We start from the raw sequence: 16,253 nt of genomic DNA, 5'->3' as shown, positions 1-16,253 counted from the left end.
ACAGGACACCGAATTCAGCATATCAGATATCAGCTTGAATAGCTACACATCTTCGTATACAAGTACAACCCCGACTTCAGCACAGGGAGGGAAAAATAAAACCGAGAGGGCAATGAATGCACATTTCTACTGGGTCACGAGGGAGCCAGGATCCTTCGAATGGTTTAGGGGAGTAATGGAGGAAATATCAGATATGGACTGCAGAGTAATAAACACAGTTTATTATTTATTTCTGTCACTACCTACCAGACATTTGATATCAGACCTGTAGTATATCTCAGTATTTATTCATCTTCTCCTGGAACAGGGCCAAATTGAGCTGCACAACTACCTGACAAGTGTATATGATGAAGGTGATGCTAGATCAACACTGATAAAGATGGTCCAAGCTTTGAACCATGCCAGACATGGAGTTGATATCCTATCCGGAACTCGGGTAAGAATCCGTTCAAAGGTTATAAATAGACAGATTTTTGGTCAATATTACCTCGTCTTCTGTACATGAAACAAGAACATCTTTTCAAGCAGGTAAGAACTCATTTTGCAAGACCCAACTGGAAAGAAGTCTTCAGCAGCATAGCAAGAAAGCATCCAAATTCAACAATAGGTAAATATCTTCACATAGATGTAAACTAAGGAAGCCACTAGAATATAAGAAAAGCTATCCATTGTCATTCTGGGACAATTTACCTTCTGGAAAGCAAAGAGCTTCAGGCCAAGTTCTTGATGGCAAAACCATCAAGCCATCCGATAACCCATTTCTTCTAAGACTATTAGAAAACCAAATATTGCTCATAATGGCAAGACTACAGTCACAAAGTCACAGATCAATACTGCCAAATCTAGCACTTACTGATAACTTTATCAACCCGAGCTTTAAGAAGGATTCATGAGATCCAGTTGTTGTGCTGTGCAGGAGTGTTTTACTGTGGCATTCCTACAGTTGCGAAGGAATTAAAGGAGCTAGCCCAAGACATGACTCACAAAACAACCACAAGGTTCGAGTTCCACAAGGAGCATTTCTAAATCAAATATACAAGCCAGGGAGGGGCGTATCACGTAACTTGTGAATTAATCATGACTCATGAGAGCAATATTCTTTTTATACTAACTACAATGGCTTAGGCTATAGATACACACGTGTGTATAGTTTGCCAAAGGGCATGAAAAGAACGAGATAAATCATTATACAAATAATACATACACTTATGGCTTTCAGGAGAGACGATAGATCTATTTTGATAACAAAAACATCCAAAAACAAGAAGGTATGTTGATTGAAAGACGAGAACAACAAAATCAATGCGACCCAAATGGGTGATTTCTGAAAAAAAAAACCCCAAAAATCTATGACCAATTCCCTCATCCAAAGAGTGTGCCATTGGGAATTCAAGGCATATGTCCTAATTCATCCACCGAAAATAAAGAACACCTCTTGATTCTTCTTCTTGCCCTAAAAAATTGGACACAACACGATGATAACCAAGAGAAACCAACGTTTCGTGAAAATCAGTGCACTTAGAAGGGGTAAAAAAGTATGCTGCACTAATTTCGAAACGTTTTCCAAGCAAATTCCCAGTGTTTGATTCCGAATGGAGGAGTTTCCAATCATAGAGTTTTACATAAACATAGCTACTCTTATAATCAATCTCAACGATGTTATACGTAGAAATGGAATCCCAGGTTCCGCAACCCCAAAATTTCAAACAGGAAGAAAAAAGTTCGAGAGAAGAACCAAGTTTACCTCGAAGATCTGGCGGCTAGAGCGCGAGATCCATCGTACGACATCAAATTTCTGGTGCCTCGTGTGTTTCTGGATCAGATTAACTGCAGATTCGGGTAGTGGAGATGAAGAAGAAGATAAAGAGGAAAGATCGCATCTCCGGCTATCATGCTGCAGAACTTCTGCAAATCCTCCATTCGCGGGTGATGTTGACCGGGACTCAGAGAAGATTTAGGATTCCATAGTTGTACGGCACTTTCCATGTTCAGTACTCCTTTCAGTCGGGGTTTTAACCCTAATAACCCACTTGGTTCGCAGCAATTTCAGAGTACACCACCGAAAAAAAAAAAAAAAATTTGCGATCTTATTACCACTAATATATAACTAATATACAACTAAAATAAGAGTAGTTTATTAGTCGTAATAAATTGTATATTAGTTATATATTAGTCGTAATAAGGTCGCAAATTTTTTTTTTTTTTTCGGTGGTGTACACTGAAATTGCTGCGACCCAAGTGGGTTATTTGAGTAATATTCCCCTTTCAGTCATCGATAAAAAAGTTGGCCATTTTACTCAAATGACCCCAAGATATTTGTCTGTTCGAAAATAACTTTGTTATTAAGACTTCATAATTAATTCTAAATACAGTTACAATTGATTCTAAATAAGGTGACAAAAAATTCATCTGTCGAATTTTAAAAAAAGCTACATTTTTTTTATACTTTCATCTCTATACGATCATAACTGTATATCAGTTATATGTTAGTTGTAATAAAGTCGAAAAAATGAAAAAAAAGGATATTTCGAATTTTTTCAACTGGAAAGTGGCGTAAAAATTGAATTTTTTTTTTTTTTTGGTGTACCTGTAAAACTGCTGCGACATGCGACCCAAGTGGATCATTTGAATAAAATGACTGAAAAAGTTGGCAAAAGAGAAGATTCGTTGACGGATCAAAAGCACCGGAAATTTTCGAATTCCTTTATTATATTTTCATCCACAAAAATTAGTATCTCCAATTTTGTCCCAACCTGTTATATATATATACACACAAATAAAATCGTATATAATATATGAATTTATAAAAAAATTATAAACAAATACACAATATTTAAAAATTTTAAAATTAATGCATAAACTTTTTCTAATTTCTATATTATATTCGAAAGTTTTTAAAAACAATAAAATAAATCATAAACTTTTAAATTATTCAAAAAACGCCATAAAATTATATCCTAAACTTTTAGATTACTTTCAAATTACTACTATGATATAGTGTTTTTTTTAAAATTGATATATAAATTGAGAATAGCGTGCATTTGTTTTTTGAAAATTTTAAAATTTATATATTTATTAGACATTTTCTACAAGTTCGTATATTGACATGCAATTATATATATATATATATATATATATATATATATATGAATGTTACATGATTTTCAAATGTATCTTTGAAAGTTCCGTAGTTTAGTTAAAAAAAATGAGGTGTAAAAGGTTAAAACAATTGAGATGTGAGATGGATACGCAAAATTTTAAAAAACAAAACTCTATATTTTAACTGCATTAGGTTTTTTTATTAACATTTTCCTACACGAATTTAGCCAAATATGATTTTTTATATATGTATTTTTAATTTGACAAAAACTACATTTTAATTCAAAATTTTTCAAATATCTACACGACTTATTAAAATTAACATTAATTACATGCATAATCATTATTTTCGTTAAAATTTTTCGAATTCCGTTAACTAGCTGATATGTATGGTAGTTATAGTAATTAACTAACTAATGTATTAGTTAACAGAATTCAAAAACTTTTAACGAAATAGATGATTATGTATGTAATTAGTACTAATTTTAACAATTTGTACATACATCTAGAAAATTTTGAATTAAAATATAGTTTTTTATCAAATTAAAAATACATGTATGAAAAGGTTATATTGATTAAATTCGTGTAGAAAAATATCATTTTTCCTTTTATAAAATACTAAAGATCAATCATCAAATTTTTAAAAATAACTAAAAGTAAAATAAACAAAGAGAAAAAAAATACAATTTTGCTATTTGAAACATTTAACCAAGATGGACATCGTGATAATTTTCATCTTTCTTCTTTACCAATGTTTTCTTATTCTTGCTCATCCACCAATATGAAATCTACCTTTCCTTTGCTATCTTCCATTCCCCAAATGGGTCATTTATTAACCTTAACAAGATATCTTGTTAACTTAAGAACATTCTTCCAAAATATATTTAGAAAAAAAATTATGCCATTTTTTTCCTCCCTATTTGGATTCATTTCATTCTTACTAGATAGTTTTATTTTTAAATTATTCTTTTGTTTATGGAACCAAACAAGCATAATGAAAAATGTTGCCAACCGTAGGCCTATCTATGCAAGTGGTTGGTGTTGGTGTAGATACTCTAAGATAATCTATTTTATAATGATTACATTGGATAAATCTATTGTCTGTTTATCATATGATTTGTATTCGTTACATAACAAAATCGTTTGAAAAGATTATAAATTTTCTATTCATATGAGACGTGATAGAGGTCCATAATAATCATCATATACATTAAATACAAATTATGATCATAAGTATTTGTTTGGAACATAACAAAGTACCGAATAACTCGTATATTAGATTGTCATATGGACTGAATTAAGATGAATGTCATATAATGATTCGTTTAGGATCCTTATATCTGGAATATCTCCAGTATCCGAGAGTAATGATCGTCTTTAATTGAATGATCATAAAACTTATAATCAAAACACATTATTAGTCACGTGGAGAATAATAGATGATTAGTATGAGATTTATTATTCTCGGTTGAGAGATATCCCTGCATTCCTGGAACAAATTAAACTAAAGAAATATATGATTGTCATCTATTAGTATAAATCAACTCAACGAACGAGAAAGCAAATTAACGTACGGAATTGAAAACAATATATACTTGCAAACAAACGCACACGAAATCAAACGGACACTAAACCAAAAAAAAAAATCAATGTGTGATGTCATGGATTGGGGATCACTTCAACGTCGAAGGTTAGTTGTCGGACGACATTGCCATCGTGCGGAGTTTGGTGTGTCTGCATCCTACGAGTCTCTGTTGTCGATTCACCTTTGTTCCTCGTATCTTCGACCCAGAGATCAATTGCTGAATGCACTAATTCGTCGAATATCCCTTTCTTGAATTTGCTACCCATCTTTGTTTATGAACACACACCACACAAAACGGTAAATTATTATTATTATTATTATTATTATTATTATTATTATTATTATTATTATTATTATTATTATTATTATTATTATTATTATTATTATTATTATTATTATCATCATCATCATCATCATCATCATAGACAAGGACCATTTATATATATATGACGTCCGAGACAAGGTTTATGCAAGTCAATCCACACCACAAATGAAAGTTAAAATTTCTGAGAAAAAAAATTGTGTACTTTTTCAAATAATGTTTTTATGGATAAATTAATTGAAATTGGTTTTTAGAAACAATATAAAAAAAATATGATTTTGTATATAAATATCCATATACATCACGATTTTATATAAATGTGTGAGATGCAAATTCCAATTTTGTATCGTGATTGTGATATCTAATTAAGTTATCGAGTTTACAATAAATGTGTCCAATCGAAATTCTATGTCAAACGCGCGTTTCATTGGACGCATTTTCTTAATTTTGATGACTTAATTGGCATTATATCAAAAATACCCTTAATTTGCTATTTCTACTTCAAGACCTACCCTGGTCACATGTGACCAATGTGACCGAAATATAGTATGATCACATTTTGATTTTTATCGATTATAACGTTAAATTTATGGTGATCACACTAATTCATTATATTCATACCTTGTATATCTTACTAATCATTTGATTAAAACATCATAAATTTAACGTTATGAACAATGGGATCAATATGTGACCACACTATATTTCGGTCACATTGGTCACATGGTCACAAGGGTAGGGCTTGAAGTAGATATAGCAAATTAAGGGTATTTTTGATAATGCCCCGACTTAATTGGATACACCGATACACCAATATTGAATTGTGATTTATTTGAATATTAAAATAAAAAACCATAATTTTTTTAGATATTCACGTTTAAACTAGTAACTGGATTAAATATATATATGTATTTTAAATTTCGGAATTTCTCCCACAAATTAATGCAAGGATTATAACATCGAAAAAAACGGAATTATCAAGGTGGTGGATGAAAATAAAATTATGAAATAAAAGTAATTCCATATCATTTTGGCCCATTTCCATTTCAATGCCAAAACACTACTTACCTGTGTAACAAGAGCATACAGTGGCAATGTACTGTAACTGCAGAGCACTTGGACCAACACTCTGCAAATGCATGAACTAAATAAATGAAATAAACAAAATAAAAAAAAAATTTATTTTGGAGGTTTTGAAAATATCACATACCCCATGACAAGTCTTGGGATGAGGAAGCCTAGCCTCTCCATAATGCAAGACTTTATTCCATAAGTGAACTGATGAGCAAATTGTATCAAACATTAGCAAGTATATGTATACAGAGAGAGAGAGAGATATGGATTGAAACTGTGTATAACATATGGTTACGAATGTGACCGAGAATGGATGGGAAGTACCAATATCCAGAAGAAGAAAGCGATCTCGAACGAGTTTTGGAAGAGAATGAAATGGATGAGGGAGAGGACGATGCTCGGCCGATGGAACCAGAAGAGCTCGTCCGACGGTTTGATGGTTCTTTCGGATTCTTGCTCACGGTTTCTCTTCTCCGAAACGTCCAACGCCAGACTGCTTATGATGTTTTCCAACTTAGCTCCCACCATCACCAAGAGCTGCACAAAAAAGGGGTCCGGTTCAGAATCGAGAATCGCAGTCTTCAAGCTGAGGTTAAGGGCCGAAAAGACTCACGATTAGCGGTAAGAACGACAGCCAGAAATACGTATTCCATCCTGCATTCTGCATCTTGTCAGGTACCGGGTGAAAACTCTCTTGTTGAGAATTATGAAGAGTTTCAATTCGTGAAGACTTCAGATATTAACGTGTTTTATTAGAGATCCGTATATAGTGATAAAATATCAGAGATCCGTATATATCTATGTTTCTTATTCGGTTTGAGTTTATCTATCCCTTACCATACTGTGAATTAGAAATTCTAATGAGAGGAAGCTACATTGTATAATTAAACTAATTACCGAAACTCTTCATAATTCTCAATATCTCTCGTGATAAAAAAGAGAAGTTTGCAGATCGGAGAAGTGAAACTCACCTCCGACATCCAGCAGCAAAAACACAACGACGAATAGCCAAAGATACCAACTGTATATATGGCAAAACCGTAAAACCATGTGTTAGGACAAGTGTTGTGAATGCTCAGGACAACAGCATAGTTACATTGATGTTCTTTTATGTATTATTACCTTATGCCCACAACCTTTTTGAAGTCTATCTCAAGAGTCCTTAGCATGTACTTGTGAAAATCGAATTTTCGGTTCGAGGGGCAGTGAGTCTGTTCAGAGAACGTATTAATCCATACGCCTAAGGATCTCGGCGGCGAACCATATATAGATAGATGTTTGATGTGGGGATTTCAATACCATGATGAATCCATTCCTTAGAGCTATGTAGTCCGACTTTGTGACCGACCCGTAAAACTGCTTGAAGAATGATCTCTGTACGTATTTGAACAAACGCAAACGGCTTTCGTCAAAGAGAGATTCGATTCTCATTCATTAGGTAATGAGATTCAAACATTAAAGGGCTCAATCCAATTTCAATGAGTCGCCTTATATTGCGTGAAGATAGAGATAGAACTCACTAGCCAACTGACAACAACGGCTCGTCTCCAGAATCCACCGGCATGCGTCTCAAAGAACTGGTGATGATGCGCATGAGTGCGCTTCCGTGAGCCTGCAACTGCCATTTCCTCAATATTCTTGGTACAGATCATATCAAACCGTTCTCGGAAACAAGAAACGTAAAACTCTCACCCGTTTCAGAAGGGTTTTTCTTGATCCAGTCCTCCCATTGTTTCCACTGCTGAATCTGAAATTTTTAAGCCAAAGGACGGGTTAAAAGACTTGATCTCTCAAGCGTTGTAAGTAATCATTACGTTCAAGGGCAGAAATAACGATCATTACCCTCGCGCCTCCAAGAACCATTGTCGTGGCACAGAAAATCACGTGAAAAACCGCTAATACGAAGATGAAGATGTGCAGTTGGTGCAATGCTTCGATCGTTACTAATGGAACCTTCCCCTGCAAAAAAAAACGACAAACCTCGATCTATCAAACCAAAAGTACTTCAGAGTTGCGAGTAAAGTTGAGAAGGGGAAAAGGGCACATTGCCTTTGGAGCACAATGGTCCGGCGAAGCTGTTGAAAGGAGACGTCGGCCATTGAAGAAGATAACCGAATGAGAAGATCCAGCGTGATGGTTGTTCTCGGAAGGCTTCTTGCAGGGGAACATGTTGTCTACAACGGCCGGTGGGACACATATATGGCTTATCGCATTCTGAGAAACCGTCAGCAGGAGGGAAATAAAACCGAGCAGCATCAGTTCTGTACGTAAGGACAGGTTGTAAATCTTTCAGGTTTAGGACGTTCATACATATACGTATACATCACACGCAAACAGCCGTGTCGTATAATAAGACGTTTCATATTCGAATATATACGCGTACGGACCTTCTTTCAGTTTCTGCAGAGCCTCGAACAACGCATCTTGCCGCCTGTGCTTCAGACACTGAGCTTCAACGAGAATCGTTACAGGATAGGACAAAAGGGTACAAGGCAAAACAATTATACGCATAAAAAGAGCATTTCGGTTTCTGACAAATCTCTGTCTACCTTTCCAAGGCGGTGAAGGCCGCGTTCAGCGAGAAGGGACAATGTAACAATGACGAAACAGATGAAGGCGACGACCCATGTGGGAGTATATTCAAGAGAGCTGCTTTCTGCCATTTTTATTCATCAATGGAGGAAATGCGATGTTTTCCAGCTGGTAAAAACAAGAGGATATATACAGATGAAAACAAACAAAAACAGTCATAGAATAAGAATAAGAGGCAATTGGAAGAGATCAGAGGAAAAGAATAGAGAGGACAAAACACAGGGGAGAAGAGAGCAGACACTGCAAGTAATCCCAAGGAGTTGTTGCTTGGGATGCAAGAAAAGGACATAACAGCTTCCTTCTCTTTCCCCCGTCACTCCACAACTCATAGATGCTTTGCAAGGAGGGGAGGCATCTGATTCCCAATGATTTCCCCCCACATATTTTTTTTGCGGGTAAAATCCCTCCCGAAATGTTTACCATGATCGCATCCTCATTTCCTGACAAGAAGAAGCCCACCTACAAAGACCTGATGACAGGTGTGGAGGGAATAACTGGAATTTTAATGGTCGTCTTGATGGCGATAGCATTCACATCGGCATCGAAGCATTTCAGGAGAAATCTGGTGAGGCTTCCAGCACCATTCGATCGGTTGACAGGATTTAACGCTTTCTGGTACACTCACCACCTTCTAGTGATCGTCTATGTCATGCTTCTTGTACATGGGACCTTCTTGTTCTTCGTTCAAAAGTGGTATCAGAAAACTGTAAGCTGCAGCGAACTCAGATCTGTACTATAGTAATCCGTATTCAGACAACCTAAGCATATACAGCTGGACTTGTTCCACTGGATTCACATCTGATATCTGAAATATTTGATACTACCGGTAAAAAAAAACTGTTCAGGAATGGAAGAAGCTAGCTCAGCATACAAAAGGAGATGGCTGAAAAATGGATATGAGAAAAAAAAATCAATGCTTTTTAATGAATACGTGGTTCATTATTATACAGATACAGATACAAATATATATGTATACATCAAAAGAACAAAAAAAAAAAAGATCAAACAAAAACAGAAAAGAAAAAGAAGACCAAGTTTTGTTTGATAATTTTAGCTTTCAGACCAGATTTATCCAACCAAACCAAAATCCAGTTGTAATTTGGTAGCTCCATCTTCTGTTTATCTCTTCATTCTTCTCACACCATCCTCAAGCCATTGAAGCTGTGAACAGAGTAACAATAGAGGAAACAATGTAAAGTTTCTTAAGGTCTCCAAGGCGCTGGAGGCGGCGGGGGAGTTGGGAACATAGGAGGAACAGCGGAGAAGATCGTGTTTTTGTCGATGGAACCAGAATCTTTGTCACCCGATAACGCCACGAGGGCTGCGACCAGACCAGCGTTGCCGGCGAGAGTCGGCTCGGTGTAGTTGTAATTAGTACGGATGTCATGGAACCCGTCCCGCTTGTCAGGACCAGCGACCATGGCTCCGACTATCGTGTTTGGGTTTGGATTTTTGCTGTCCCTCCATTTCCATCCTCCTTTGCAGTTGTATCTCACTTTGTTCTTAGGAATTGAAGCCCCTCTGTGGTGCACGTGTTTCGGGTATCGGTCGCCAAAACCCACAACGTAACTCATTTTTCGAGGATTTTTTCCAAGGATGTAATCAATCTGCCAAAAAAAGGCAGAAATGGCCATCACTCGCTGTTGTGCTAGAAGAATCCAGCCTGGTGTTGTAAAGGGGGGACGGAAGGCGTACCTGAGTTTTTGCAAACTCGCGTAGGACATCGGTCGAATAGAAATTAGGTCCACAGTACCATCCAGGAGTATCAGCAGCGTCGAGATAATCACTGTACAGTGTTGCTAAGAAAGCCGCATTTACAGCATACTGGAGAGGCTGTGGATCTCCATGGTTCAACTCGATCAAACCTCCTGCAGAGATCACGATAATGGCAAAGAAACCACAAGGTCAATTCTCACAGTCTGGACCCTTGAAGTGATGCTAACCTCTTTCTCCTAGGGGTCTCTAATCTGATACTTTACTTGTTACTACGTTTGCGGTCTCAATGGCTTTTTTGGTAATGGTGGCTATTTAGCTTGCATTTTGTAAAAGTTGGGCCAGTTTTGTAGATTTTAAAAGAATGAAATACGAATCTTTGACAAAAAAAAGAAAAGAACAGATCACAAAAGGAATTCAATAAGACACAAAAATCAAGCAAACAGCAGATAACTTACCCCGCGTTCGGTTAAATTTGTTGAAATACGGCAGGTATGAGCACATAACTATGCTTGTTTGATTGTGAAAGGTCCTCAGGATTTCTTCATACGGATATCCAGGGCTTAGGAACAATCTCAGCCGGCTCAACAACAGCTAAAAACAGAAAGATCAAACATTATGTTTGTGGAACCCCATAATACTGGCAGAAAGATCAAACATTATATTTGCGAAACCCCATAATACTGGCTACGCTCGCAAAGCCAGCTTAGGGTATGCCATAAGCAAAAAACCAGTATGAAATAAGTAGATTTTAATCTCAGACCATGCTTTGGTTATGCCCAGAGAAGACAAAAGGTTCCCAGAAACCAATTTTCCCATCCATTGCATGCACTTGTTAAACATTCAAGAACAAGGGCGTAATAAGATGTCTCAGAGACTGACCTGAGCACCAGCAAGTTTGTTGTCCCAGCTAAATACGCCGTAATATGAGCCACCCCAGAAGGCACCAGCATGTTTGGCCATAGTGGGTTTAGTGATTAGCTCAAGGTAGGTATTGTTTCCAGTAGCATAATACAACCAAGCCCCTCCCCAGATGAACTCATCCCAGTACATGGATGAATTATAGAACTTGCTAACTTCAGCATTACCAGCACTGTATCGGCCCCTCCGGCCCCTTGCAAATTGATAGAGCGTCTTAGCACCATGGACGAGCTTCTGGGAATATGCTTTGTTGTCCTTGAAGACAATGGATGCTGAAGCCAAAGCAGCAGCCATCTCTGCAGCAAGATCCGAGCAGCCACCATTACATGTAGACACGGGCCTTTCATAATCGATATCCTCAGGCCTCATCCAGCAGTAATGGTCATTAGGAGTTGTACTTCCTTCAGAAGTATCCCCAGATCCAACCTGTGCAAAGGTTGACAGCTTCAGATGATTAATTGAACAATCTGAGTGAAGGTGTGTATCTCAATCAACTTTGCAAGCAAAATCGACCTAAGATCTCTGTATAACATCTACAAATCGAAAGGACTACTACAATATATCACCTGTGTCACCAAACTATCGATTGAATCAGCAGTACTATTGAAGTTCTTGAGAAAATAGTCCGTTCCCCATTTGATGATCTCTTTAACATGGTTAAGCTCACCAACGGCTTCGTATTTGGCACTGTATTCGATGACACTCCAGCTCAACATGGTCATGGCAAAAGACATGGGGAAATTGAACTTGATGGTATCTCCTGCATCATAATATCCCCCAACCAGATCTTTGTAGAAGCTCCCTGAAGTTCCCTTTCCATCTTGCAGGCCAGAATTACCCCTCCATGACACGTTATTGTGCTTCGGTAGTTTCCCAGCTGCAGAAGGAAAGAATAGAGAAGGAAATCAGACTTGAGAATTCTTTCTATTTCCATAATTTTCATCAGCAAAATACCAAATTTCTCAACTAATCTGAATTATGGTTCGAAGCTTCAGGCTCGTAAAAACCTCATAAACAAAAAATCAAAGTTCACCACGGATGGATCAGATATGCAACCGCAAGTCTGCAACAAAGAATTCGGCCTCCATGATCAACATTTAACCATTTCATTACATGGTAAGCGAGCCCCAGATCCAGTAATTTCAGTAAACAAAATAAGACGAGATTAGATCAGATCTTGCAAAACTCATGTGCCAAAATAGTAACCAAGATACTGATCAGTAAAGAAAATTCTCGATTCCAGGGGTTTTCGAATACTCACATTTCTGAGCATTGAAGAACATGAGAGCCTTGTGGAGAGCGACAGTGTAATTATCCGGCGGCGGGTGCTTGTGGTGGTGACGCGGCACAGTTTTCACGATCAAGGTGATAAATCCGGCGAGAAATCCGGCGGCTAGAATCGTTCCGACAGTCCAGACGAAGATCTTGCGGCTGACGATGATACAACCGAGATCAACATACTTCTTCTTCTTCTGCTCCGTCGGGCCAAGCAACCAGCTCTGCTGCGTTTCATCAAGAGGTCGAGACAGCGCTGCACGGTCGAGATCCTGAAGATTCCGACTACGATCGTCGTCGGTGGCGGAGTCGGCCGCATTGATCTCCAGCGGACCGCCCCATGGATCCCGTCCGTACATGCTCAAAGTCTCCGAGAGATCGAGAATCCAATCACCGTTTCCCGAGCAGATCTGCCAATGATAGTGTCGGAGAGAGTGAGAAGCGAAGGAGGTGAAAGCGAAGAAGAAGAAGAAGAACAGCTGTGTTGTGGCTGTAGGAGGGAAAAAAAAAGATGAGCTCTTTGAGTCAATAACGTACCATGTGGGGGGCGACTGGGTTATTATTATTATTATTATTATTATTATTATTATTTGGTCGTTTTTTAAATGTTACGCTACAGATGCGGAAATTATTTACATGTTTTTAATTAATTGAGTGGGAAGGGTTGGATACAAGTGAACGTCTAGACCAAAGTCACCAAACAAATTTAAACCGAAATCTATACCGACATAATTTAAATTAAATTCAATCAATTATTAATAGGACTCGACTACAATATTAAAATTTTAAACATCGAGATAAAAAAATAGTAATTATTTAATAAAATAGTTTTTTTATAATGTTTTAATTTCGACTAACTTGTAAGAAAACCGAAGAATTTGCACACAAACCGGAAACCGAATAAGGCCAACCAGTGGATTGAATAATCATATTTAATTAATATCAAATATAAAAAAAAAGGAGTTGTTGGTTCTGTCTGTTGGATGATAAAGACGTATTCACAAACTCAGACGCGGACATTGTCGGTGGACGCATATTTTAATATTTTTCACTTCGGTCACTTGTCTCTTTCGAAATTATTTTTTTATAAAATTATTTAAACATACAGATTCGTAAGTCCTTTTAATTTACATTTTTTTATTGGCATATAATATATAATTAGCTCTTAACGAAAGATTACTTAAAATTTGTCCAAATTTTAAAACTATTTGGAAATCTATCTCGAATTTAATATCTTAATCCCATCTGTTTGAAAAGAAATGTTTAAAAAAAATCTGAATTGATTTAAAAGTCTGAATTATAGAAATTAACTTTAACACCCATATTTACGGTAATTAAAATTGAAAAGTTTCCTAGTCATGTAAATTGTAATGATTAAAAAGAATGGTTACCAAAGAAATGGCAATTTGAGTGGCAAATCCGAATAAATGTGGTTAACTTTTTCAGCCATTTTCATGTTTTTTTTTAAATTCATAGTTTCTATCGATTTGCTTAATAAAGATTCACGGTTACATAATATTTGTGAGGAATCATGAAAAGAAGTTTTACCTTAAATTTTTCATCAATTGTGTAATAGCGATAAAAATAATAATTCAGATAATTGGGAATACTTAATCATTTTGTGTAGTTAATATAATGCTTAATTAATTGGCATTTTAGGTAGTTTAGATCAGGATCCAATCCAATCCAACCAAGGTTGCTTTGTATTGGGGTTTTATAGACCTTTCACCCACCGTTTTGGTGATTGTTGTTATTATTATTATTATTATTATTATTATTATTATTATTATTATTATTATAGGCGGTCCATGTAAAGTAAGATGTCCAAAACATTGGTACCAACTTTGGTCTATGCGTGCTAATGCTTAACCCACACCCTCTCCTTCCTAATGGTATCAACCCTCAATTTTTCAATTTTGGAAAATTTTTTATTTTTTTTTAAAATACAATATTATTTAAATTATCTAAAATAATATCTAAATTATTCGATGAATGTCATATTAAACCAACCGAATTAACTTAAATTACGAAATATCAACATGACGTGTAAATGCCGAGTTGAAAACAAAATCACATGGTGAAACCTATATATTATGGATACTGTGGGTGTGGATGAGTTGAATGTACATAAATGGATTGATAAATTATATGTATTTATATTGATAACGTTTGGTTTTATCCATTAATGTAATTAAATGCAAATTATATAATAAGTGACCATTAATATTAGTAGTATCTTTTCTAGTTATTTTATTGAAATGAGAAGTCTCGTCTTTTCAGAATAATAAGTTTAAATAAAAAATCAAATAAGTTAAACTCCTTCCGTTTAAATTTATAACACGTTTTAGAGTTATTTTTTGTTTCAAAACAAACGATATTTTTCTATTTCCAATGTATTTTTTAATTTTTTTCAAATTTGTCCATTATTAATAGCAGTCAAATATTCTACATGTATAATAGTTCTACATTTTTTTATTTTTAGACTCTAATAATTGTTCAACAATTAAATACATTTACTTTTTTTAATCTTATTTAAATCTGCATGGATTATATTAAAAATACTAAACTTCAAATAATTTTATAGTTTATCAAACTCATCACTCTTCAAAATCCAAACAAGATATTAAGATGAAAGCGGAGAAAGAGAGGTAATTTTGTGAAGCAAATTCCAACAAACCAAAAAAGGTATTTCTAACATCAAGTATGAATTTGATTTCAACAAGTTGTATTATAATGATGGAGAGCTCCATCATAATAAGAAGATTCAACAAGCAATAGTGGATATGTTGAAAATTATGTTTCCAAAATATTTTTAGATCAATTTGGGAGACGACCAAAAAATATAAAATCAAATACTAAGTTGTTAAGAAAATTTTCGAAACATAATTTTCAATATATCCACAATCACTTGTGAAATTATTATGGTAGAGCTCTCCATTATGATAATACAACTTGTTCAAAGGCGGCTAATTGGAGGGAAGAACATCAGTATGATGATTTTTAACCGAAAAAAAAAGAATTACAAAGTTTAAAAAAAAATGAGTTTCAGGTGAGTTGAATATTTATTTAAACTAACTTCATTATCTTACTAAATATTTATAAGTTTTCATTCTTTCAGAATGGTGTTTGATAAGGACGGTTATTTCCGACTTACTCGGAGATGTAGAATTAGTTACAATAAGTATTATTGTCTCGTTTTGTTTATAAAAAAATTTATTTTATATCCCGAATGAATATGAATTTAGTATGTAAATGGAGCACGTGAATCGATATTCTGGAGCACGGGATACCATTCGGTGAAGAGACAAAGTTGGAGATGATTCGGATCATTGAAGGAAAAGAACTAACGATTTCGATCTACGAAATAGGTAGACATGATAGAATTCTAGCGGATGTCCATTTCGATAGAAATTTTGTACATGTATCTATCATTATTATATGTTAGCTAAAATCGCTTCTCTCTAATAATAAAATTTGATGGTTTAATTGTAATAACCCGAATCCAATTTGGAATATTTAATTAAATTCGGAGAAGAACGATTATATAAACGGGTACTAGACCTTAAGAAATGGACCACAAAGTGTTGGAAAAAGACCCAAAAACCGCCCCGAGCGAACGAGACGAGAAAACGACAAGAGGAAGGAAGAATATGTCTAGACCGATCGGTCTAG

At 35.5% G+C, this 16,253-nt stretch overlaps 3 protein-coding genes and 1 long non-coding RNA gene across 5 annotated transcripts in view; 1 reads left to right on the top strand and 3 right to left on the bottom strand.

Moving 5' to 3' along the window:
- LOC104800320 (respiratory burst oxidase homolog protein E) overlaps positions 1 to 1,209 on the top strand; it is a 6,110-nt gene extending 4,901 nt beyond the window's left edge. The window contains exons 11-14 of the mRNA XM_010523117.2: positions 5 to 205; positions 308 to 436; positions 529 to 607; positions 917 to 1,209. Coding sequence (XP_010521419.1) covers positions 5 to 205; positions 308 to 436; positions 529 to 607; positions 917 to 1,026 — 519 coding nt within the window. The 3' untranslated portion in view covers positions 1,027 to 1,209. The remainder of the gene's footprint in view (positions 1 to 4; positions 206 to 307; positions 437 to 528; positions 608 to 916) is intronic.
- LOC104800321 lies at positions 1,146 to 1,996 on the bottom strand. Its single transcript, XR_769719.2, has 2 exons — positions 1,745 to 1,996; positions 1,146 to 1,453 (listed from the first exon to the last, which is right to left on the bottom strand). It is a non-coding gene; the product is annotated as an uncharacterized LOC104800321 (long non-coding RNA).
- Positions 1,997 to 4,581: 2,585 nt separating this feature from the next.
- LOC104800322 (MLO-like protein 13) lies at positions 4,582 to 9,009 on the bottom strand. 2 transcript variants are annotated; one of them, XM_010523118.2, is made up of 15 exons: positions 8,912 to 9,009; positions 8,630 to 8,780; positions 8,468 to 8,525; positions 8,130 to 8,341; positions 7,923 to 8,039; positions 7,773 to 7,827; positions 7,601 to 7,698; positions 7,380 to 7,454; positions 7,203 to 7,291; positions 7,052 to 7,101; positions 6,694 to 6,734; positions 6,405 to 6,617; positions 6,217 to 6,284; positions 6,075 to 6,135; positions 4,582 to 4,950 (listed from the first exon to the last, which is right to left on the bottom strand). In XM_010523118.2, the coding sequence occupies exons 2-15, from the start codon at positions 8,741 to 8,743 to the stop codon at positions 4,759 to 4,761; spliced, it is 1,443 nt and encodes a 480-aa protein (XP_010521420.1). In that variant the 5' UTR covers positions 8,744 to 8,780; positions 8,912 to 9,009; the 3' UTR covers positions 4,582 to 4,758. The 2 variants fall into 2 exon arrangements, with proteins under 2 accessions (XP_010521420.1, XP_010521421.1); XM_010523119.2 differs by having other exon boundaries at positions 7,601 to 7,692; positions 8,912 to 9,008.
- Positions 9,010 to 9,573: 564 nt separating this feature from the next.
- On the bottom strand, positions 9,574 to 13,098 carry LOC104800319 (endoglucanase 25-like). The gene is made up of 6 exons (XM_010523116.2): positions 12,568 to 13,098; positions 11,873 to 12,183; positions 11,268 to 11,732; positions 10,844 to 10,979; positions 10,368 to 10,540; positions 9,574 to 10,279 (listed from the first exon to the last, which is right to left on the bottom strand). The coding sequence occupies exons 1-6, from the start codon at positions 12,938 to 12,940 to the stop codon at positions 9,875 to 9,877; spliced, it is 1,863 nt and encodes a 620-aa protein (XP_010521418.1). The 5' UTR covers positions 12,941 to 13,098; the 3' UTR covers positions 9,574 to 9,874.
- Between the last annotated feature and the right edge of the window lie 3,155 nt (positions 13,099 to 16,253).

Source organism: Tarenaya hassleriana, unplaced genomic scaffold, assembly GCF_000463585.1.
Source record: "Tarenaya hassleriana unplaced genomic scaffold, ASM46358v1 Cleome67, whole genome shotgun sequence".
NCBI lineage: Eukaryota > Viridiplantae > Streptophyta > Magnoliopsida > Brassicales > Cleomaceae > Tarenaya > Tarenaya hassleriana.
This window is presented reverse-complemented; position numbering and strand designations above follow the sequence as displayed.